Source organism: Mobula hypostoma, chromosome 16 (assembly GCF_963921235.1).
Source record: "Mobula hypostoma chromosome 16, sMobHyp1.1, whole genome shotgun sequence".
Taxonomy (NCBI): domain Eukaryota; kingdom Metazoa; phylum Chordata; class Chondrichthyes; order Myliobatiformes; family Myliobatidae; genus Mobula; species Mobula hypostoma.
This window is the reverse complement of record NC_086112.1, coordinates 66,448,158-66,474,035: the sequence shown is the minus strand read 5'-3', so window position 1 is coordinate 66,474,035 and position 25,878 is coordinate 66,448,158. Positions and strand designations below refer to the sequence as shown.

At 44.5% G+C, this 25,878-nt stretch overlaps 2 protein-coding genes across 6 annotated transcripts in view; both read right to left on the bottom strand.

Annotated features, from left to right (window-relative positions):
* LOC134357457 (glyoxylate reductase/hydroxypyruvate reductase-like) overlaps nt 1-12,775 on the bottom strand; it is a 31,770-nt gene extending 18,995 nt beyond the window's left edge. Inside the window, exons 1-3 of one of the 2 annotated variants that reach the window (XM_063069059.1) lie at nt 12,663-12,760; nt 7,019-7,165; nt 4,666-4,796 (exon numbers count right to left, since the gene is read on the bottom strand). In XM_063069059.1, coding sequence (XP_062925129.1) covers nt 4,666-4,708 — 43 coding nt within the window. In that variant the 5' untranslated portion in view covers nt 4,709-4,796; nt 7,019-7,165; nt 12,663-12,760. Of the gene's footprint in view, nt 1-4,665; nt 4,797-7,018; nt 7,166-12,662 lie in introns of both variants that reach the window. The other variant, XM_063069058.1, reaches the window with a different exon arrangement.
* Nucleotides 12,776-18,005: 5,230 nt separating this feature from the next.
* LOC134357455 (glyoxylate reductase/hydroxypyruvate reductase-like) overlaps nt 18,006-25,878 on the bottom strand; it is a 36,125-nt gene continuing 28,252 nt past the window's right edge. For all 4 annotated transcript variants that reach the window (XM_063069053.1, XM_063069054.1, XM_063069055.1 and 1 more), the window contains 2 exons: nt 18,439-18,569; nt 18,006-18,276 (listed from right to left, as the gene is read on the bottom strand). In XM_063069053.1, coding sequence (XP_062925123.1) covers nt 18,155-18,276; nt 18,439-18,569 — 253 coding nt within the window. In that variant the 3' untranslated portion in view covers nt 18,006-18,154. The remainder of the gene's footprint in view (nt 18,277-18,438; nt 18,570-25,878) is intronic.

Below are 25,878 nucleotides of genomic sequence, written 5' to 3'. Positions count from 1 at the left end.
CCAGACCTGTGCTGCTCTGTTATCATTTCCCTGACTATCTTGAACACATTTTTGTCTTCATTTTGGTCTGTTGGACCTTACAGAGAGGGGATATTTATTCAGGTGATCCTTCAATTTTCTACATGAACAAATTGGATGACTTAGTACAGTAATATACAGTATTTCACCTGAGGAAAGTTAGCATAGTAATTACAAAGGGGATGAACAATTTTGATTTTCAATTTTTAGTAAGTTGTTGACAGTTTCTGGAATCTTTCTTTTGATTTGACATGATGCACAAGCTTTTGTGGATTAGCTCAAAAATCCTACTTCAATATATCTTAAATTTCAAAAATGAGACAGTAAAATATGAAAATAGTTGTGGGGGCTGAATACTTCTTTAAGACACAAAGTACATGAACGGTAAATGTCATTCCACCATGTGATGTGTGCGCATCTCACTAAAATTAGAAGGAAACTAAGCACACACCTCGCAACTCCATGTTTTCTTTCAATTAGTTTTATGTTTTGGAGTTACAACAGTAAGTACTGGGTGATAACAATAATAAACTTAAAGAAGCAGAAATTACTATATCAGAAAGATAAACATGTTTGATTCCACAAGAGATAACAGGAATATGAATGAGTTGAGCAGTATTTTAAAGCAAAAGGAGTGCTGAGTGCCATTGATGCAAGAACATTCAGCTTAGAACTGCTCCATCCAAACCAGCTGAAATGAGCTTTGCTGATATCATGAAACTAATGAGGAACACTTAGAGCCAAAACCATTGTTAATGGCAGAATGTTTTAGGTTTCGTAAGTGGAACCAAAAGGAAGGGGAGTCCATTTCAACTTATGTTGCTGAATTGAAGAGACTGTCAGACCAGTGAGGGTTTAATGATGCACTGAGAGATCACTTAGTTTGTGGAATCTCACAAATAAAGCAGTCAACAATTGCTCCTAACTGAAGCACAATTCACATTTAAAAGAGCCAGCTGAAATTGCTGTATCAATGGAAACCACAGCCAGAGACACAATTGAATTGCAGTCAGGAAAGAAAGTGAGCAAGAACAAAATTTGCAGTGTTGAAACAGAAACCGGCCTGGCCAGATAAATTGTTACTGTTGTAGCAGGAGCTCACATACACCAGATCAATGCAGGTTTAAGGGTGAATTTGCAGGAAATGTTACAACATAGCACACATACAAAGAGTGTGTTAGGCAGACAAAAATAAATGGAGAGCACAAGAAAGAGAAAAAGCAAAAAAGTTAAGTTGTAGTTTCAAAAAGAGCACTAATCTGCACGCTGTTGATGAAAACCTGATAATGATGAGAGTGACACAGGACTGAGTAGCCTTGAGATTTACAATGAGAAAACTAACAATATGGCTTACATCAGAAGTGAACAGCAAATTAAATAAAATGGAATTGGACTCTGGCTCAGTTCCACAAAATGAGTTTGAACGGCATTTCAAAGATACTGAAGCAGATATCCAACTAAGAACTTATACTGGAGAAAAGATAACTTCTGTGGGAATGAAATTCATAACTGTGAAATACAACAGCCAACAAGTCACAACAGGAGGGGCAGCATTATGGTGGTGTGATTAGCTGAGACAACTACAACTTGATTGGAAATCCATCCACCATTTGCATAACACATCCCTTGTAGTAGATAAAATGGAAGCGAATAAAGAGAGGTACCAGATGATGCCACAACAGTGTTCATGGAAGACACTGGAAATCTCAAACATATCAAAGGTAATACAGCATACTGCCAAATGAAAATGCCACTCCCAAGTTTTACAAAACTGTCTGGTTACTGATACCATCTGTGATAAAGTAGCCAGTGAGCTAGATCTGAAGGGGAAATCTTTCCAAGGTTAACTGAAGCTCATGGACAACACCAGTGGTCCCAGTAGCCAAGAAGAATGAGTATCAGGATCTGTGGCGATTTTACGATCACCATCAACCCAGTACTCAAAGTGGATCAATACCCTTTGCCCAGGATAGAGGGTATCTTTGCAAACCTTTCTGGAGCAAGTGGACTTGGCTGAGACCTACCTATAGATGGAGATGGAAGAAGAGTTTCTCACAAAGGGCTTTATTGTTAGAATAGGCTTATTTTTGTAGTAGGCATCTGCATCCGTACACTAGCAGAAAGCTATGGACCAGGTACTACAAGGCTGCCCAGGCATTCAGTGTTACCTGGATGACATCATTGTTACCAGCAAGGATGACAAGGAACATCCCTAAAATCTCAAGATGGTGTTAAAAAGATTAGAAGATTGTGAGTTCAGAGCACGATGCAACAAGTGTGAATTCTTTAAACCAAGCATCACTTATTGTGGTCACACGATTGATGCACAAGTTTACACAAGTGTGCTGAGAAAATTTAAGCAGGGGTGGATCCCCAAGGCCAAAGGACATCTCACAGTTGCAGTACTTTTTAGAATTTGTCAATTACCATAACAGGTTCCTGCGAAACCTGGCTACTGTGCTCCACCCCTTGAATTCATTACCACAGATAGGGAAGAAATAGCAATGGACAAAGCAGTATGAGGTGGCTTTCCAAAAGATAAAGGAAATGGTGACGTCAGACACTGTACCCACACATTATGATCCACATCATCAGTGAATCTTGCCTGTAACGCCTCTCCTTATGGTATAGGTGTAGTCATGTCACATGGTATGAGTGACCTTCCACAGCCTTTGTATCACGTTCCCTTACTGCCACAGAGAAAATTTATGCACAGAGGCCTCGAATCTGGTCTGGGGTATAAAATGTTTCAACCAGTACTTGTACTGATCATCAACCACTCGTGTCCATTTTCAATCCACAGAAGCAGCACAAATGCAGAGACGGACCCTGTTTCTCGGAAGAGAAAGCTACAAGATAGAATTTGAGAGGACAGCTGATCATGGAAATATGGAAGGGCTGTTCAGTTATCATTGGAAAAGGAAACAACAAAAAAAAATTACAAATTACAAAGGAGGACACTCCTCCAGACATATTCTCCCTAATGCAAATCAATTTAGCTATTACAGCAGAGATGATACAAGGGAAATCAGAAAAGACCCCACACTGTCTCAGGTCTACATGGCCACACAAAATGGCCGGAGTGTGCAGTGGAAATCCCAGCTCCCCCATTTGTACCAGCGCTGTGATGAACTTGCCCTTGACAGGGGTTGCCTTACATGGGGACTGAGAGTTGTTGTACCATCCCAGCTGAGAGCGGAAGTGTTGGAGAGGCTATATGCCGGTTATCCAGGTGAGGTTAAAATGAGTGTGTTGGCTCGAAGCTCTGTCTGGTGGCCTGGGATGTGTCAGCAGATTGGGCAGCTCGCCATGCACTGTTCAGGATGCCAATACGTCCAGAAAACGCCAAGAACAGTGCCTCTCCATCCCCGAGAATGCCTTGCATTGCCCTGGCAAAGGATTCATGTGGGTTTTGCCAGACCATTCATAGGCACAAATTTCTTGGTAGTAGTGGATGCAGTTACAAAGTGGCCAGAAGTGTTCCCAATAGCCTCCACTGCAGCCTCACTCACTGTTGATGTGTTGAGAAGCCTCTTCTCAAGGACTGGTGTTTCAGAACAGTTAGTCAGTGACAATGGACCAGTTTGTTATGGAACAGTTTCAGTTATTTCTGAAAATGAATGGAATCAGACATATGACATCTGCACCGTACCACCCAGCTACAAATGGCTTGTTGGAAAGTTTTGTCCAACGTCTAAACACACTGCATGCAACGTCAGCAGAACACACGACACTGACACTGAACCAGAAGCTCACCAATTTCCTCCCTGCATTTTGCAATGCAGCACATTCCACAACCAACTACTGAACAGCTACACCGTTCCTGGGTTGTCCCTTGTACTCATGCTTGATCTCCTCAAACCCAATTCCAGAAGGACTATGCAGGACCAACACCTGAGACAAATTGAGGGCTCCTCACACAAGGAGGTTCAATGTTTCACTCCTGGACAAGCAGTTCTGGTGAGGGGTGATCAAAAGTGGATACTAGGAAAGATTAAGGATCTTACATCTTACACCTGTTGTCATCTGGAGACAACACATTGATCAGCGGAGGAGAGCAGAGTCACTTGTTAGAGAAGAAAGGTGTCTAGAACTGTCAGAACCACTTCCTGAAGTCCCAGAGTCAAGTCCTACAATCACCATGGAGGAGGCCCAGAACCTGAGATTATTTCACAGCCACAAGCCTCACCTGTCACGCAGAGTGACCCTAAAACCCCATCAGGAAGGACCTCATCACGCAGGAGTAATGAAATCCTCCACAGCAATTAAATCTTTAGGCCTGAATGGGACAATTTAAAATTTAGTATATATTTGAAATGAGATGCATTCTATATTAAGTTGGTTTTATAGCTAAGCAGGGAAGTGTTGTGCATTTAATATTTCAGAAATATTGTAAATATATTGTTTGATTAAGCATTATTTGTTGTTTACATAATTCATTTAGGATAATATGTAAATGGCAACATGTCATTACGCCACCTTGTTGTATTTGCGCACCTCACTGAAAATAATCTGAAATTAACCGTACACACCCCAACTTCCATGTTTTTCTTTCCATTAGTTTTATGGTTTGGAGTTACAAAACATAACATTACTCTCCTGTGCAAACCCCAAGTTCCACTCTGCGACACAACTGCAGTGGTATACCTGCCGCTTGCAAAATATCGCTGTCGATCTTGTCCGTCAACATACAGTAGAGGCCATGAACACCCACAACTCCCTTCAGCAGCTTGTCCCTGGGAATAGGCTCGTCTGAGTCCCATTGCTGAATGTTGCAGCTGAAACACAGCAGAGGTAGACAGTCAAAAGGCCACATCCCTTTCTTAAGGGAACACTCAAAATGCTGTTCCCAAAAACTGCACATTGAATCTCATATTAACTGGCAGATGAGATCTTAGTCTAACACTATAACACTGTTTTTGCCAGTGGAGAATTCTATTTACGCCCAGCATCAGAGGTGATGATGTCACATAACGTACATAAAGTAACATCATATCTCTTCAGGACACCTCAATTGCTGCTTAAAAGACCACAGGAGATAAGGGATTGGTCTATCAAACTGAATCATACAGCCTACATCTGCCTTTTCTCATGATGCAAAGGGCTGAACAATTGATCCCTCATTCCTGACAGGCTTCTGCCGACACAGGACAGGGATGGAGCTGCAGGACAAACTCAGCATGATGAATTTTGACAGCTCAGCTTGTGAGGGATTTTTAAACATCTTTGGTAAACCAAGTCTTAAGTTAATAATATAAAAGTTAACAAAAATGTTTAATGATCAATTTCATTAAAACACATTAAACAATTAACAAAAAGATAACTTAAATAAAGGAGTAATTTTGTCAACGGGAACAGCGGCTCAGTTCTGAGGAAGGAATCACTATACCTCTGACAGACAACTGGAGGTAGAAAGTGTATCCGGACCCTTTCCTGAGCTGGTCAGTGAGCACAGCGACACCTGGCCTTTAGCCAGTCTCCTCTGCTGCACTGAGTCACCCACACACCACGTCCAAGGTGTCCTGAGCTGCATGGGGCTGACAGTCGATCATCAGCTGGCATAGTCTGACTCAGCACCTACCCCTGACTGGTGTGCTAGTGAAACACAACTCATGTGCCAGCTCTTGGTGGTGGTGTCCCAATATCTCATTGTGTTGTCTTGATTATTAGAAAAAAGTTTACATTATCTAATTTAGCAATCTCCTAAAGAGCTGTTTCAATGAGTCAAGCAAATATTTCACAAAAAAGTAAAACTACCCCAACAAGATTAAGGTAGATGATTCTCCAATTTATTTTGGATACAGAGGATTATTAGGACATGGAATGCCAACCCATAAAACAGAAATTTGATAAATGTTTGAAGAAGGACATCGCCAGAGCAGAGGAACAAGAGAGACACTGACAGCTCCTTCAGAGGATTGGCACTGCCTAGTCAGGCTAAATGATCAACCAAATTGCTTAAATAAGTGGAACAGCTAAGCTTTAATGTAAACACTTTTACAAAGTTTTCAGTTTATTCATCAAACCAGTGATTTAAGAATGAAAAACGTTACTTTATTATAACCTTAAATAAGAGCAGAAAATGCTGCATATACCTAGCAAGTTGGGGTGCATCTGTGGAAAGGAGAACAGAATCAATGGCCAGCCTTTCGTGGATCTGAAACTTGGCTGCTTTCCTCCCACATTCCAAGGACATGTGGAATTGGTGGTGAACTGATCACACTAAATTGCTCCCAGCATGTAGGTGAACAGGTAGCACTTTGGGGGAGTTGATGGGAAGGTAGACAAAATCTAAAGGGATTAATATCCACCCCAAATGGGATCCCACCACCAACCACATCTTCCCTCCCCCTCACTTTCTGCTTTCCGCAGTGGTTACTCCCTATGTGACTCCCTTGTCCATTTGTCCCTCTGTCCCTCCCCACTGATCTCCCTCCTGGCACTTATGCTTGAAAGCGGAACAACTGCTATACCTCCTCCCTCCCTCCCTCACAGGGCCGCAATCCTTCCAAGTGAGACAACACTTCATCTGTGAGTCTATTGTGGTCATATACTATGTCCGGTGCTCCTGGTGTGGCCTCCTGTATATCATAGAAACATAGAAAATAGATGCAGGAGTAGGCCATTCGGCCCTTTGAGCCTGCACTGCCATTCAGTATGATCATGGCTGATCATATTGGTGAGACCCGACATAGATCGGGAGACCGTTTTGCCGGGAATCTACGCTCCATCCACCAGAACAAGCGGAATCTCCCAGTGGCCACCCATTTCAATTCTACTTCCAATTCCCATTCTGACATGTCAGTCCACAGCATAATGAGGACACACTCAGGTTGGAGGAACAATACCTTATATTCTGTCTGGGTAGCCCCCAACCTGATGGCATGAACATCGATTTCTCAAAATTCTGGTAATGTCCCCCACCCCTCCCTTCACCCCCCCCCTCTTTTCCCTCTCACACACCTTATCTCTTTGCCCGTCTATCACCACTTGACTGTACCTTTCTCCCCAGACATGCTGCCTGGCCTGCTGAGTTCCTCCAGCATTTTGTGTGTATTTTTCAGATTTCCAGCATCTGCAGAATCTGTCTTGTTTGAGATTGCTGTAAGGTTACTGTAACTGTGATGTAAATGCGAGGTGGTTCATTCTGGTAGGTCAAATATGATGACAGAATATAGTCAAGTCAAATTTATTCATAAAGCACATTTAAAAACAACCCATGTTGACCAAAGTGCTGTACAAACCATAACAGGCAGCTAAAATCACAAATTCTAGAAACACAGATATAAACAACAAGGCACACTGCTTATAGGCACAAAATAAACAACACATGAGCCTAGTGTGACGAGAATACACATAAATTAAGATGTTTGGTGGCCTGGGCTAGCACCAGTAGCATCAGCAGTTGGTCTGCCACCTGCCCTCAGGGGAGGGAGAGATAAGGAACAATGAAGCAGCATTTGGAGGTGTTAATGAAGGAGCCATCAGTCTGGGTATTGTCAAGAGTGGCTCCCCCTTTGAACCCTGAACTGTTTGAAGTGATGGACAGGCGATACCCCAGCAGGGGGATAAAAAGGGACAGGTTCGCTAAGGCAGGACACACACGACCCCCGAGGTAACGAGACCCTGGAAGCGGTGCGCCTCTCACAAGTCGGTGGGAAGAACCGGACCTTAAACGCACAGGGTGGAAAGGTACGATCAGCGGGAACCCGGTGTGTGTCCACCCTCGCTTGGGTGCCGGGTTCACTGCAGAGGATCGACCACATCTGGAGGAGGGGTCACAGTCGGTGACCTCAGGTGACATCACAAAGGACCCGCCCGGAAGCTGCTTGTGAGCAATATCGCCGGTCTGTGTGTGGAAGCCGTTCTGAATGATCATTCGTTCCCGTTCTCTCTCTCTCTCCCCCCACATTGTCCATCGCCATGGCAACGATTACTGCGAACTGAACTAAATTGGACTGAACTTTGTGTCACTTTGAAATTGGTCATTTACCCCTAGACAACGATAGAGCTTGATTGATCCTGTTATCTTAATTCTGTGCACGTGTGTTTATCATTGCTGAACTGTTGCATTTATTATCCGTTCGATTACTGTGTTGCTTGTTTCTTTAATAAAACTTTCTTAGTTCTAGTAATCCAGACTCCAACTGAGTGATCCATTTCTGCTGGTTTGGCAACCCAGTTACGGGGTACGTAACACTAGGCACAAGCCAAAAATCAGCGACTTCAGGAAGATTCAAACGCTAGTGAATAAAGGTAAGTTTTTAGCCTGGACTTAAAAGAGTCAATGGAGGGGGTAGATCTGATAGGGAGGGGAATGCTGTTCCACAGTCTAGGGGCTACAACTGCAAACGTGTGGTCACCCCTGAGCTTAAGTTTAGATCGCGGGACAGCCAGGAGCCCCAAGTCAGCCGATCTGAGGGACCTGGAAGTAGAATAAGGGGTTAGAAGGTCTGCGATATAGGAGGGGGCTTTATAAACCAACAGAAAAACCTTAAAATCAATTCTAAACCATGCTGGCAGCCAATGGAGGGAGGCCAGGATAGGAGTAATATGGTCCCTCTTCTGGGCACCTGTCGGGAGCCTGGCTGCGGCGTTCTGGACCAGCTACAGATGGGACAGGGACGACTGACTAATCCCAGTATACAGGGAGTTGGAGTAGTCCAAGCGGGAGGATATAAGGGTGTGGATGACTTTCTCGAGATCTTTGAAAGACAGAAACAACTTGATCTTGGCAACAGTACGAAGCTGGAAAAAACTGGCAATAACTTGCTTGTCAAACTACTGCATTAACTTGCTTGTCAGACTTAAAGGTGGAATCAAATATCACACCAAGGTTTTTGACATGGGACTTGACACGGGTACCAATGGTAAGACTCTTGGCGTGTGGAGGATCAGAGGGGTCTTGGGGTCTGAGTCCATAGGACACTCAAGGTTGCTGCCCAGGTTGACTCTGTGGTTAAGAAAGCGTACTGTCTATTGGCCTTCATCAATCGTGGGATTGAGTTTAGGAGCTGAGAGGTAATGTTGCAGCTATATAGGACCCTGGTCAGACCCCACTTAGAGTACTGTGCTCAGTTCTGGTCGCCTCACTACAGGAAGGATGTGGAAGCCATAGAAAGGGTGCAGAGGAGATTTACAAGGATGTTGCCTGGATTGGGGAACATGCCTTATGAGGATAGGTTGAGTGAACTTGGCCTTTTCTCCTTGGAGTGATGAAGGATGAGAGGTGACTTGATAGAGGTGTACAAGATAATGAGAGGCATTGATCGTGTGGATAGTCAGAGGCTTTTTCCCAGGGCTGAAATGGCTAACATGAAAGGGCATAGTTTTAAGGTGCTTAGAAGCAGATACAGAGGAGATATCAGGAGTAAATGTTTTACTCAATCTGCTCAGATGCTTTCTGACCTCCCATGTATATTCAGGATTTTTTAAAGTTACAGATTTACAATATTCTTTTTTCATTTTCCAATTTACTGAAAGTCTTAAACTAACATTTTGAAACATGATGGAATGAAGATCAAGAAACAAGAAAAAGATTGATAAAAATGATGACCGTGCTTCAGGTATTGCAGGGCAAAGTGCACCGGAGAGAGCAAATGGCAGGAATGTTCGCACATCACTGTGGTCAATCAAGGAGAGTCTGAACGGAGAAAATCTTAATTCACTCCGTTTTTATTCCAAGATGCTACTTAAAATGTAAATTGGATTAAGACTGGAAATTGACAAGTCAGGAAATGGGAATGCTGTAAATCTGAAAGAGAAACCAAACGTTGATTGTAACCACAGAAATAATTTTCATTGAAAGGGAACATTAAAATTCTTATCCAACGCAAACAAATACACAGGTAGTACAAAATCAGCATGGTTTGCTTAAGGGAAATCAACAAGGTCACATCTGTCTCTTAATAGCTGTGTACTATTTCCAAAAGGAGTTAGACTGCAGTTCGTTGTTCACATGAGAGCCTCACTCTCTATGTACATACACCAGTGCAGGAAAAGGCCAGTCAAGAAAGGCATGTCTGCGGCAATCTGAACTAACCCCATCTGCCTGCACACCATGTGTGCTCCTCCACACTCTGCCTGTCCATGTGTCTGTCTAGATGCCTCCTAAACACTGTGATTGTATCTGCATCTTCCCAGGCAGATCGTTCCTCCCTGCTACTGTGTTTAAAAAAAACTTGCCTCTTCAAACATTGCCCCCTCACCTTAACGCTATGCTCCCTAGTATTTGACACTGTCTATCCCAAGAAATAAACTCTGTCTGCCCTATGTTTGCCTCTTCTATCTACTATTTTAGACCTTTCTGTCAGGTTGGCCCTTGGCCTTTAACACTCCAGTAAAACAGATGAATTTGTTCACCCATTCCTTATAGCACACACTCTCTAATCCAGGCAACATCCTGGTGATTCTCCCCAAACCCTGCACCTCCTGCCCATAAGTTGGCAACTAGAACAACACTCCAAATGTGGCCTAACTGCTGAACTTCTCAACTACTGAAGGCCCTGACCAGTGGAGACAAACAGGCTGTGCATGTTCCTTACCACTTCTGGGAGCGATGGAATTGCACCTCATGATCCCTCAGCTTTATATGACCTCCCAAACTGCTACACCTCCCACTTACTTGTTGTAATTCCCCTTCCGCCTTGTGGAGCATCAGACAGCAACCCTGCCGTTTCATTAATTTGGTCTGTTTCTTACGAGACCAAGTTATGCACAACCCAGCACGGATAGAAAGCTGGATTCACCCGCTCACCTCGAAGTCTGGGGCTGATGCCACTATACCACCAGCTGGCTATACACCTCCCACTCGCCTGGATTAAATTCAATCTGTCATTTCTCATCAATCTATATCCTGCTATACTAGACCATAACATATAGGAGCATTACTACTGCCCTGCCATTTCATTATGGCTGGTCCATTTCCCTCTCAGCCCCAATGTCCTGTCTCTCCACGCCCCGCAATCAGTAACCCTTCATGCTCTGACTGATCACAAACCTCTGCCTTGAAAATACCCAGCAATTTGGCCTCCACAGCTGCCTGTGGCAACGAATTCCACAGATTCGCCACTTTTCAGCTAAAGTTGTTCCTCATCTCCATTCTAAATGGACGGACTTCTATTCTCAGGCTGTTCCCTCTGGTCTTACACTTCGGCAGCACAGGAAACATCCTCTCCACATCCACTCTATCAAGGCCTTTCAACAAACGATAAGTTTCAGCAAGCTCTGCCCCCAACCCCATTCATTCTTCTGACTTTTAGTGAGTGCTGCCTAGAGCTCTTCAAGCCTTCCAATTCCAGAATCATTTTCATGAACACGCTCCACTGTCAACACATCCTTTCTAAGATAAGGGGCCCAAAATTGCCCACAAAACTCCAAATGCGGTCTGACCGATACCTTATAATAACTCAGCTTTTGTATTCTCGTCCACTCGAAATGAATGCTAAAATTGCATTTGCCTTCCTCACCATCGACTCAACCTGCAAGTTAACCTTGAGGGAATCTGACACAAAGACCACATACAATATCCCTTTTGAATTTTCTCTCCGTTTAGAAAACAGTGTACGCTTTGACAGACTTGTTTAGAAGACACTCTAAATGCCACAGACGACTGTCATTTGTTAACCTTGTACAGAGCCGCTCCCACAACAGTGCAGCGTGCACCCAACGTGTTATTCTCCAGCAGGACCCACTGGTTGATGGGGTGAGAGGGGGTGAGGGGGTGAGAGAGGGGGTGAGGGGGTGAGAGGGTGAGGGGGGGTGAGGGGGAGAGAGGGTGAGGGGGAGAGAGGGTAAGGGAGGGTGAGGGGGGTGAGAGGGGGTGGGGGGTGAGGGGGTAAGGGGGTGAGAGGGGGTGAGAGAGGGGTGAGGGGGTAAGGGGGTGAGAGGGGGTGAGGGGGGGTGAGGGGGGAGAGAGGGTGAGGGAGGGTGAGGGGGTAAGGGGGGTGAGGGGGATGAGAGGGGGTGAGGGAGGGTGAGGGGGTAAGGGGGGTGAGAGAGGGGTGAGGGGGTAAGGGGGGTGAGGGGGGTGAGAGGGGGTGAGGGAGGGTGAGGGGGTAAGGGGGGGTGAGAGGGGGTGAAGGAGGTGAGAGGGGGTGAGAGGGGTGAGGGGGTAAGGGGGGTGAGAGGGGGTAAGGGGGGTGAGAGGGGGTGAGGGGGTAGGGGGGTGAGAGGGGGGGAGGGGGGTGAGAGGGGGTGAGGGAGGGTGAGGGGGTAAGGGGGGGTGAGGGAGGGTGGGGGGTGAGGGGGTAAGGGGGGGTGAGAGAGGGGGTGGGGGGGAGAGACGGGTGAGGGGGTAAGGGGGGGTGAGAGGGGGTGAGGGAGGGTGAGGGGGTGAGGGAGGGTGAGGGGGTAAGGGGGGGGTGAGAGGGGGTGAGGGAGGGTGAGGGGGTAAGGGGGGGTGAGAGGGGGTGAGGGAGGGTGAGGGGGTGAGGGGGAGAGACGGGGTGAGAGAGGGGTCTCACTGAAGCCGCCACACTCGGCGTCCGGAGAACGCCCGCACTCGGCTCGGACAAGGTCTCCTCACGCCAAGACGGAGCTTTATTCTCCTGCCGAGGTCATCCCCACTCCCGCGCATACATTCCGCTTTAAACTTTATTTTTCCTCAGAACCACGGCGGACTTCCGCCATCACTAAGAACTCACATTCCGGACTCGGTCAATATCTTCAATCCGGCCTCCGGGATTCGACGGGTCACAAACACCTTCATCAGCTTCGGCGTCGCCATCGTCTTCCGCCGTCCGCCGCCAACTTTGGACAGCGGCTGCCCCCTGGCGGCGAACGCAGGCATGGCAACCGGCCCGGCTCGAGGCCACCCCCTGGCGGAAGCGGCCTCACTGCGATAAACTCGGCTCAAAGCCGCCCCCTGGCGGGGAATGGCAGTGTGACGAGACCGCGCCGTGCCCGCTGCTGCCATCTATTGACAGAGGAAAGGTCAGCAGGCAGCGTCTGTCGCAAGAGTAACAGCTATCTAAAGGTTTCAGATTAAGACACTTCATCAGAACGCTTCCAACTCCCGCAATTTATTTTTCCTAATTTTCATTTACTGGTAAAAGAGGGAGTTCCATATCACAAATGGAAAGGAAAACCTGCAATGGAATAATGAAAGACACAGAGTTTGCTGAATTAATTATGATGCTCGTGGACTTCCGTTAATGCCTACAGAAGTGGAAAAGGTTCATGGAGATCCAGTACAAATCCATAGTCATTAATTTCTATGTCATTACTTCTGAAAGAGCCCAGTAAAGATTGCAGAGGAGAGCTCTTTGTCACAGATTGTCCTGCGGGTTTGGTCTGCTCCATCTGTGGAAGAGACCACATCTCCCATGATTGACCTCATCAGCCAGACAACAGGAGGAGAAACAAGTCACCCTCAATCCTGAGGCACAAGAGATTCTGCAGATACGTGAAATACAGAGCAACACACATAGAATACTGGAGGAACTCAGCAGCTCAGAAAATGCTGGAGATTCTTAGTGAGAAACAGAGTTAACATTTCAGCATCAGCCTGTTACTGTAATTTAACGACAGGACAGAGAGAATTAAAACGTCAGCAAGATAAACCAGGGTGATATAAAGATAAAGTTTATGCAGAAATTAGTTTTGATTTGGAATTCACTGTATAGATGAAAAAGTGGCTTCAAAAGGCAATTGGACAGGCAGATTTAGAGTGGAAAAGTTGAGGCAGAGGAGTTTCGATACCCATACAACTCGCCTGGGTGCGAGGTTGGATGACTCCGGGTGCTGAGCCGATTTAGGGAAATCGACAGCAGCTTCAGTTGGGTGGCGAAATCTGGGTGGTGTGGTCTAGGCCTGGAGCCTTTCGCTGTCACACTGCCCAGGTCCTAGTGTGAGGTACGAAATGCTGTTTGGACAATTTAAATGGCAGACCAGATAGATTGCAATGATGGTGTCAGGATCGGAGGTAAAAGCCGATTTCACTCGTTCTCCCACAATGTTCACTCCTTTCTCCATGGCGCTGAGGCTATGAGGACTGCCCTGGCTGCTGTGCTCTGTGCCTGATACCGAGGCTTTGGGCCTACTCCGGGCTGCTCCAGGGTTCAGATCTACGGATTCATTTTGGTTCAGAATATTGTTGCTTGCTTCTACCCTTCGTCATTTGTGATTTTTTTCCCTTTCTCTGCGCATTGAGTATTGGTCTTTATTTTATTTTTTTATTGTGTTCTTTTGGGTTTCTTGCTTTTCATTGCCTGTAATCAAACAAATCTCAAGGTTGTATGGTTTATACATTCCTTGATAATAAATGTTCTTTGAAACATGAGAGAATATAATTTACAGAGCTACTGGGAAAGTACAAAACTTCCCAGAAACGTTAAGGATCCTAGACTCATGAGAAGAATTAAAAGGAAGCATTGAAGGAAATTAATTACGCATGATTGTGGCACTAAGACAGGAGGATAAGTCCTCGAACACCCTTTAACTCTGTCTCCCTGGTAATATAGTCTCTCCCTGTGATGAGCTTTGGGAGTCTCATCGCAGGAGCACCAACGTTGACTTGAACATTGGCAACCCTTGTTCAGAGTCATGAGGCTCCTGCTGGTGAAAGCCCGGGTCTCGGAGCAGGGAGGAGAGTAGGATCACTGCTGCCCATTGGATCACGAGTTTTGTACCATGTCTGAGGAATTTGCTCATCGAATATCCTCTTCCTGATTTGAGCTGAAACCATGCTGACCCACTGAACGCAGGGGTGAATTCCAGCATCGATAGCTGTCTCCACTGATAAATCGCTGCTGAGACACAAAGATTTTTTAATGAGACAGTCATTGTTTTATACTAAACAATGCTGATGAGCAGTGTCCAAGGAAGAAACTGAGGGGGAAATCTGAATCATTGCCACTGTGAATGGGACTGGAGAATTTCCACTGGATCTGCACGGTGCTTCCTCCAAAGGTCCCACTTTCAAGGAGAGAGTAGAACAACACACATCAGTGACTCTGACTTGGAGGGACTTTGCTGAGATTCCCATTGGACTATTCTAAACAAACACTGCAAGAGTTGTAGGTCTCCTGTCAAAACCAGTCAGCCTTGAATACAACATTTGCATAGACTAATTTGTATTTAAAGCAATCTTCTATCTCACCTACGTGCAGATGGAATTTATGTGGATTGTTTTTCTGTACCTTTGCTAATATTCTTCGGTGAAGATTATCGGAATTTATATCTATTGACTCTATAAATTTCTGCCATTATTCACCCCATGCTTTCATGAACCTTTGCATTTTTCATAGCACAACTTAGAGTGGACTTTAGTTTGAGCAACACACTCAGAATGCGGGAGGTCCGGCAGCATCTATGGAGGGGAACAAACAGTCGATGTTTTGAGCTGAGATCCTTCATCAGGACTGGAAAGGAAGGGAGCAGAAGCCGGAATGAGAAGGGGGGAAGTGGAAGGGAGCACAAGCTGCTGGGTGATATGTGAGACCAAGTGAGGGGAAAGTTTGCGAATGGGGGAGGGGAGAGCGAAGTGAGACACTGCGAGGAGTTAGATGGAAAAGGTAGAGGGCTGAAGAGGGAATCTGATCGGAGAGGACAGTAGACTGTGGAAGAGAGGAAAGGAGGAGGGAGGTGATGGGCAGTTGAGGAGAGGGTTTCCCTTTCAAACAGGAAGGCTTGAGCGAGGAACCATAATTGAGAATGGAAAAAGAGAGAAGGGGAAAGGGCTTTGTACCTATTTTGGCATCTTTAATTTGTACCTTCTGGGTCCATGCTGCATCTACGCTCCACATATTTGAAGAGAAAATGTAGTTGGAACTTTACTCAATATTGCCCATATTGGTCCTTCCAATTAATGTTAAAGTGGATTCTCTGAACTTTCTTCTTACATGTGATATATCTGCCTAACACACCAAGGGTACAAGATCTGTATATGAATTTTGAAGAGGGTTAAGCTGATCTCAGTAGAATCTATAATCTATAACTCTTTGAAGTGTCTCTCATTGCACATTTCAGCTGCTGCTCATGGTTCACAGTGTCTGACAGAAGCCATCAGCTGCCACACCAATTTTCCAATGTCAGGAAGAGCGCCTGACCCAACCCTGGAGATTATCGGGCTGTGTTGTCTTCATGAAGGTAAAGAAATCCATTCAGTCCCATTCCACCTCTTTCTCCATAGCCCTGCAAATTCTTCTATCATAAATATCTATCTAATTCTTTCTGAAGGCTTGAATCAATTCTCTTTCCACTACCTTATAGTTATTGTATTCCTGAAAGAAAAACCGAGTCCAGGTGCAAAGAGACGGCAAGTGTAGACAATAGCCATACTACTGAGCGGTGAAGCAGAGCCGACCATTGCCTGAAAATCTGTCTTTCACACAGAATTTCTGATACAACTGAGAGGCCTGCTAGGCCATTTTGGAGGGCAGATTGTTGCAGGTTTGGGTCTCGTAGTGTAAAAAGAGGCAAGCTTCTTCCATTAAATCACATTAGTGAACTGGATAATAATCTGATAGTTGTGTGGTTACTGGATTAAAATTGCACAATGTTTTCAGGTTTTCTAGATTTACACCTGGCCCAGTAACTTGAACCATTGCCTCCTTACTGCACACACTACGGTGGAATATTTGGCTGTTAGCGGTAATTAGGAGCTCGGTGTGGCTGTTAGAGACACTGAGTGGGGAGCAACACACACATACACAAGTTGATGTGCTACTTGCTTAGGTCAGTGTGTTCAGTTTGTGTGCTGGGGAAGGGTACAGAGGGGTTAAGGAAGGGGTGTTGTGCAAGCAACCCAGACAACTTCTACAGAAGACATACTTATGAAGAGTGAATGTAAGGTGCCTTCCTAACTATGATGACCCTGCCCCCTTCCCATTTACGTGGCATCTTTTCACATAGTACAGGGAATGCAATTTAAGAAATCTGGAACAATGTAGTGAGAGGTCGAGGGCTGATGTTACCAAAAGGTAACTTGCCAGCGGATTAATTAAAGTTAAATCTGTCTCCTGACTTTAAGAAAGAAATGGGTGGAGAAATGTCAAAGGCACAGGGATTGGCCCCGGGGTAGAACAAGGGGATGTGATGATAAACACAAGAGGTTCTGTAGATGCCGGAAATCCAGAGCAACACACACAAAATGCTGAAGGAACTCAGCAGGTCAGGCAGCATCCATGGAAATGAATAGTCAACATTTTAGGCCAAGACCCTTCTTCAGGACTGGGAAGGAAGGTGGAAGCTGCCAGAATAAAACGCTGAGGGGAGGGGAATGAGGTTAGCCGGACGGTGATAGGTGAAGCCAGGTGGGTGGGAAAGGTCAAGGGCTGGAGATGAAGGGCTCTGAAAGGAGAGGAGAGTGGACCACAGGAGAAAGGGAAGGATGAGGGGACTCAAGGCAGGTGGGAAGAGGTTAAAAGTCAAAGTTGGGGCAGCATGGTAGCGTAGTGGTTAGCACAACGCTTTACAGTACAGGAACATGGGTTCAATTCCCGCAGCTGCCAGTAAGGAGTTTTTACGTTCTCCCCATAATCGCGTGGGTTTCCTCCGGTGCTCTGGTTTCCTCCCACAGTCCAAAGCTGTACCGATTGGCAGGTTAATTTGTCACTGTAAATTGTCCCGTGATTAGACAAATCGGAGAATTGTTGGGTGTTCTGTTCAAAGGGCTGGAAGGCCCAACTCTACACTGTGTCTCAATAAATAAAAATGGGAATGGAGGGGGGGACTTTGTTTACTGGAGAAGTCGATATTCATTGCATTTGGGAAAGTTATGCCATCTTTTCATACAGAGGACTGTCATCAAAACATCCAATGATCGCAAAAGGATTCAAACAAAAAAAGAAGGAAAAAAATGCAGATATTAAATGTGAGCTGCAGTTCAGGCCGAGGCACCAGTAACCTGATAATTACAAGATCACGGCAGGTCGTCAGTCAGGTTCAGAATGGCTGTCTCAGGATATTTAGCCTTGCCTTTAAAATATTTGGAAAAATTATACTGCACAAAATAAGAATTTTAGTGACGAAATAAATGGGCTTGCTATGAGGACTTCCACTTTATTGAAAAAACAATTTTTGATCCAAAGCGGCTGAACTGACATTGCATTTTGATAATTGTACAGCCGATGGAGTCAGAGTGTCAGGGCTCTGGTCAGGCACAGGACACAGCAGCTACAAGGTGCCTTCCACATCACAGGACCAGCTCTTTTAGCATCGGTTCATCTTTCAGAGCCGCCAGGAGGTTATCAGCTGTCAACACAGCCATGGCCGTGCGAGTGGCAATGGTGCCACTTGCAATGTGTGGTAGAATAACTGAAAGACAAAATAAACAATCCTTAGACTTCGTCCATAATTAACTCGAAGCTGTTTAGAAATTATGCAGGAGCCTGGGAATATTGAACTATAACTACATTTTTGATATTGCGGTGAAGCAGACTGAAAACAGCACCGAACGTTAATGAGCCAGTAACATACCACAATTTTTCAGTGACAACAGACGATGGTCGGTGGGCAACGGCTCAGGGACGGTGACATCTAGCCCTGCTGCGGCAATCTGGCCAGTGGCCAGAGCCTCGTAAAGGTCATCCTGATTTACCGTTGCTCCCCTGTGGAAGACAAGATGACTTAAAATTCAACGGATCTGACGTTTTCCAAAGCATTACTCACATGATCTGAATTGGGCCATTATCTTACATTACAACTTGCAGGCTGGAAGTCAAGCTGATGCAGGGACAGTGTCAGACTTGTTTAAGGCTTTGTATTCACTGGTTTGACCTTGCTCATACCAACCTAGGGCCCAGCACTGATATTAAATGCTGAGCTATAGTTGATGAACAGCATCCTGACATAGGTATTTGTATTGGCGAGATGGTCTAAGGCCATGTGAAGAGCCACTGACATTGCATCTGCTGATGACCTACTGTGACGATAGGCAAATTGCAGTGGGTCCAGGTCCTTGCTGAGGCAGGAGTTCAATCTAGTCATAACCAACCTCTTAAAGCATTTCATCACTGTCGATGTGAGTGCTACCGGGCGATAGTCATTAAGGCAGTTCACATTATTCTTCTTAGGCACTGGTGTAATTGTTGCCTTTTTGAAACAAGTGGGAACTTCTGCCCGTAGCAGTGAGAGGTTGAAAATGTCCTTGAATACTCCCACCAGTTGGTTGGCACAAGTTTTCAGAGCCTTACCAGGTACTCCATCGGGACCTTCCACCTTGTGAGGGTTCACTCTCTTTAAAGACAGCCTAGTATTGGCCCCTGAGGCAGAGATCACAGGGTGACTGGCTGCAGCAGGAGTCATCACAGCTGTCGTTATATTCTCCATTTCAAAGCGGGCATAGAACTCATTGAGTTCACTGCCAGTTATGGTATTGAATTTCGCTTTGTAGGATGTAATGTCTTGCAGACCCTGCCAGAGCTGTCGTGCATTCAATGTCGCCTCCAACCTCATTTGAAATTGTCTCGTGATCCTTGAAATAGCCCTTCACAAATCATACCTAGTTTTAGACTAACTAGTCTACAGCAGGATTTGTCCAATAACAATGTAAACCTAAATGCTTTTCAAGCAACTAAATTTGCTCTATACTCAACACAATAAACAGTAAACAACCAACACTTGCACACAGTTTCTCATCTCATCGAGAAATGCACAGAGGTTCAAGTTGCACATATAAAATATGCACTATATACAATGCAAACAGGTTTTTACAATACTGTATACAATCCAAATAGATTAGATCGCACACTCAGTGAAACTGTCCAATACCCTTCAGTAGCAACTTAATCACACCCAGATTCTTAACCACATCGCATGCAGCTAGTGGAAACTAATCTAGCATCACCTGGCCCAGCCTTAGAGTAAAAATGGAATGAAATTCAAGATTGAAATCAGATTCAAAAATACAAAATACTCTGCAGATGCTGGGGTCAAAGCAACACTCACAACATGCTGGAGGAACTCAGCAGGTCAGGCAGCATCCGTGGAAACGATCAGTCAATATTTCGGGCCGGAACCCTTCGTCAGAACTGAAGAGGGAAGGGGCAGAGGCCCTATAAAAAAGGTGGGGGGAAGGTGGGAAGGAGAAGGCTGGTAGGTTCCAGGAGAAATCAGATTATTCACAAAGAATGATTGTTGTGGGAAGTTAAGAGAAAGAGATCAAGACCATTTATAGATACAGAGTAGAGGAAATGTTATATCGCAAACAAAGACAGTAAACAACCTGTAATACCTATTGTTGTCGTGGATGGAAAAAAAAGATTCAAGGTTCAAGATTGTTTAATATCATTTCCAGCACACAAGTGTAAGAGAGAGCAAAATAATTGTAACTCCAGACCTGATGCAGCACAAATAAAAAAAAACACAATAATAAACAAAACAATAAATATAAATGCGTAAGATAGTTTATGTACATAAATTGTCCGTAAAGTGACGCTCGGCACAGGAGTGTCTGACTCTGACAGGAAAGGATAACGTAGTGGTGGTTGGGGGTGTGGAGGGTGTAGGTGTTGATCAGCCTGACTGCTTGGGGAAAGTCTGGTGGTTGCGAGAAGCCGCTGTGTCTCAGAGCACCACCACTTTGATTTTGAGGAAATGATACAACTTCGTCCTGAGGTCCCACATGTCGATGTGTAAAGTCACACACAGAGTCTACAGGAAGCCAGAACCCATTTTATATACATTGAAAGAATAGACTTGGAGATGATATTTTATCAAGGTGCCTGCAGACAGAGGCACATCTCAGTACCTTTATCATTTATCAATACACTTGAAAACAGCTTTGGAGAAATAAAATTCTCCAATAAGGAAGATATTTATTCATGGTAATGCTAGATATTCATTCATAAATTAAGATAATCTTAATCTTATTGAATTTTTTGAACAGGTTACTAGGAAAGTTGATGAGGGTAAAGCAGTGGATGTTGTCTATATGGACTTCAGTAAGGCCTTTGACAAGGTTCCACACGGAAGGTTCAATCATTGGGCATTAATATCGAAGTAGTAAAATGGATTCAGCAGTGGCTGGATGGGAGATACCAGAGAGTAGTGGTGGATAACTATTTGTCAGATTGGAGGCCGGTGTCTAGTGGTGTACCTCAGGGATCTGTACTGGGTCCAGTGTTGTTTGTCATATATATTAATGATCTGGATGATGGGGTGGTAAATTGGATTAGTAAGTATGCAGATGATACTAAGATAGGTGGAGTTGTGGATAATGAAGTAGGTTCTCAAAGTTTGCAGAGAGATTTAGGCCAGTTAGAAGAGCGGGCTGAAAGATGGCAGACGGAGTTTAATGCTGATAAATGTGAGGTGCTACATTTTGGTAGGACTAATCAAAATAGGGCATACATGGTAAATGGTAGGGCATTGAAGAATGCAGTAGAACAGAGGGATCTAGGAATAATAGAAACATAGAAAATAGGTGCAGGAGTAGGCCATTCGGCCCTTCGAGCCTGCACCGCCATTCAGTATGACCATGGCTGATCATCCAACTCAGAACCCTGTACCAGCCTTCCCTCCATACCCCCGATCCCTTTAGCCACAAGGGCCATATCTAACTCCCTCTTAAATATAGCCAATGAACTGGCCTCAACTGTTTCCTGTGGCAGAGAATTCCACAGATTCACCACTCTCTGTGTGAAGAAGTTTTTCCTAACCTCGGTCCTAAAAGGCTTCCCCTTTATCCTCAAACTGTGACCCCTTGTTCTGGACTTTCCCAACATCGGGAACAATCTTCCTGCATCTAGCCTGTCCAATCCCTTTAGGATTTTATACGATTCAATAAGATCCCCCCTCAATCTTCTAAATTCCAGAGAGTATAAGCCTAGTCAATCCAGTCTTTCATCATATGAAAGTCCTGCCATCCCAGGAATCAATCTAGTGAACCTTCTTTGTACTCCCTCTATGGCAAGAATGTCTTTCCTCAGATTAGGGGACCAAAACTGCACACAATACTCCAGGTGTGGTCTCACCAAGGCCTTGTACAACTGCAGTAGTACCTCCCTGCTCCTGTACACGAATCCTCTTGCTAAGGATGCCAGCATACCATTCGCCTTTTTCACCGCCTGCTGTACCTGCATGCCCACTTTCAATGACTGGTGTACAATAACACCCAGGTCTCGTTGCACCTCCCCTTTTCCTATATTTATTCATTCAAAGCATCACAATATAACCATATAACAATTACAGCACGGAAACAGGCCATCTCGGCCCTTCTGGTCTCACCTAGTCCCACCAACCTGCACTCAGTCCATAATCCTCCATTCCTTTCCTGTCCATATACCTATCCAATTTAACTTTAAATGACAACATCGAACCTGCCTCAACCACTTCTGCTGGAAGCTCGTTCCACATAGCTACCACTCTCTGAGTAAAGAAGTTCCCCCTCATGTTACCCCTAAACTTTTGCCCTTTAACTCTCAACTCATATCCTCTTGTTTGAATCTTCCCCATTCTCAATGGAAAAAGCCTATCCACATCAACTCTATCAATCCCCCTCATAATTTTAAACACCTCTGTCAAGTCCCCCCTCAACCTTCTACGCTCCAAAGAATAAAGATCTAACTTGTTCAACCTTTCTCTGTAACTTAGGAGATGAAACTCAGGCAACATTTTAGTAAACCTCCTCTGTACTCTCTCAATTTTATTGACATCTTTCCTATAATTCGGTGACCAGAACTGTACACAATACTCCAAATTTGGCCTTACCAATGCCTTGTACAATTTCAACATTACATCCCAACTACTATACTCAATGCTCTGATTTATAAAGGCCAGCATACCAAAAGCTTTCTTCACCACCCTATCCACGTGAGATTCCAACTTCAGGGAACTATGCACCATTATTCCTAGATCTCTCTGTTCTACAGCATTCTTCAATGCCCTACCATTTACCATGTATGTCCTATTTTGATTAGTCCTACCAAAATGTAGCACCTCACATTTTTCAGCATTAAACTCCATCTGCCATCTTTCAGCCCACTCTTCTAACCCGCCTAAATCTCTCTGCAAGCTTTGAAAACTTACTTCATCATCCACAACACCACCTATCTTAGTATCATCTGCATACTTACTAATCTAATTTACCACCCCATCATCCAGATCATTAATGTATATGACAAACAACATTGGACCCAGTACAGATCCCTGAGGCACACCACTAGTCACCGGCCTCCAAACTGACAAACAGTTATCCACCACTACTCTCAGGCATCTCCCATCCAGCCACTGTTGAATCCATTTTACTACTTCAATATTAATACCTAACGATTGAACCTTCCTAACTAACCTTCCATGTGGAACCTTGTCAAAGGCCTTACTGAAGTCCATATAGACAACATCCACCACTTTACCCTTGTCAACTTTCCTAGTAACGTCATCAAAAAATTCAATAAGATTTGTCAAACATGACCTTCCACGCACAAATCCATGTTGACTGTTCCTAATCAGACCCTAATCAATATACATTTGGCAATACCGTACTTGGCTTTCCTTTAAAAGCTGAGAATTTTTAGCCAGTCAACAGAATTCATAAAGCTTTTAAAAATGCGTCTGAAGTTCTTTAATAACCCATTGCGCCGGTGTTACAGCTGGGAACACCTCAGTACACTCCTGTACTCACACCTCATCAGTCCAGATGACCATTCAGACCAGCTCACATATGACAACCAACTCCATCCCTCTAAACCTTTCCTAGGCAAGAACATGTCCAAACGTCTTTTAAACATTATAATCTTACCCTCCTCTACCACTTCCTCTGGCAGCTCATTCCATCCACCCACACACCACAGTTTCAAACACATGCCTCTCGGGTCTCTTTTAAATCTTTCCCCTCTCACCTTAAAGCCCCGTCGATTATTTTCATCACCTTGCGCTGCACATTTTATAAACCTCTAATAAGTCACCCCTCCTGTTCTCAGAGAAAGTACAATCTCTCCTCAAAACTCAAACTCTCCAGATGTGGCAATATCTTTGTGAATCAATCTGCATCGTTCCAAGCATAAACACATCCTTATTATAGCACAGTGAGCAGAATAGCAGAACCCTAATCCCAGTCCATAGAACCATAGAACATTACAGCACAGAAACAGGCCTTTTGGCCCTTCCTGGCTGTGCCAAACCATTTTTCTGCCTAGTCCCACTGACCTGCACCTGGACCATATCCCTCCAAACACCTCTCATCCATGTACCTGTCCAAGTTTTTCTTAAATGTTAAAAGTGACCACACATTTACCACTTCATCTGGCAGCTCATTCCACACTCCCTCCACTCTCTGTGTGAAGAAGCCTCCACTAATGTTGCCTTTAAACTTTACCCCCTTCACCCTTAACCCATGCCCTCTGTTTTTTTCTCCCCTTGCCTCAGTGGAAAAAGCCTGATTGCATTCACTCCATCTATACCCATCATAATTTTATATACCTCTATCAAATCTCCCCTCATTCTTCTACGCTCCAGGGAATAAAGTCCTAACCTATTCAACCTTTCTCTGTAACTGAGTTTCTCAAGTCCCGGCAACATCCTTGTAAACCTTCTCTGCACTCTTTCAACCTTATTAATATCCTTCCTGTAATTTGGTGACCAAAACTGCACACAATACTCCAAATTCAGCCTCACCAATGTCTTGTACAACCTCTCCATAACATTCCAACTCTTATACTCAATACTTTGATTTATAAAGGTCAATGTACCAAAAGCTCTCTTTACGACCCTATCTACGCCACTTTTAGGGAATTTTGTATCTGTATTCCCAGATCCCTCTGTTCTACTGCACTCTTCAGTGCCTTACCATTTACTCTGTATGTTCTACCTTGGTTTGTCCTTCCAAAGTGCAACACTTGTCTGTATTAAATTCCATCTGCCATTTTTCAGCCAATTTTTCCAGCTGGTCCAAATCCCTCTGCAAGCTTTGAAAACCTTCCTCACTGTCCACTACACCTCCAGTCTTTGTATCATCAACAAATTTGCTGATCCAACTTCCCACATTATCATCCAGATCATTGATATAGATGACAAATAACAATGGACCCAGCACTGATCCCTGTGGCACACCACTAGTCACAGGCCTCCACTCGGAGAAGCAATTCTCCACTACCACTCTTTGGCTTCTTCCATTGAGCCAATGTCTAATCCAATTTACTACCTCTCCATGTATACCTAGTGACTGAATCTTCCTAACTAACCTCCCATGTGGGACCTTGTCAAAGGCCTTACTGAAGTCCATGTAGACAATATCCACTGCCTTCCCTTCATCTACTGTCCTGGTAACCTCCTCGAAAAACTCTAATAGATTTGTCAAACATATTTACCATGCACAAAGCCATGTTGACTCTCCCTAATAAGTCCCTGTCTATCCAAATACTCGTAGATCCTATCTCTTAGTACTCCTCCCAATAATTTACCTACTACCGACGTCAAATTTACCGGCCTATAATTTCCTGGATTACTTTTGGAGCCTTTTTTAAACAACAGAACAACATGAGCTATTCTCCAATCCTCCAGCACCTCACCCGTAGATAACGACATTTTAAATATATCTGCCAGGGCCCCTGCAATTTCAACCCTAGTCTCCTTCAAGGTCCGAGGGAATACCCTGTCAGTTCCTGGGGATTTATCTACTCTGATTTGCCTCAAGACAGCAAGCACCACCTCCTCTTCAATCTGTATAGGTTCTATGATCTCACTTGTTTGCCTTATTTCCATAGACTTCATGCCAGTTTCCTTAGTAACTGCAGACACAAAAAAACCATTTAAGATCTCCCTCATTTCCTTTGGTTCCATACACAGCTGACCACTCTGATCTTCAAAAGGACCAATTTTATCCCTTACTATCCTTTTGCTCTTAATATACCTGTAGAAGCTCTTTGGATTATCCCTCACCTTGGCTGCCAAAGCAATCTCATGTCCTCTTTTAGCCCT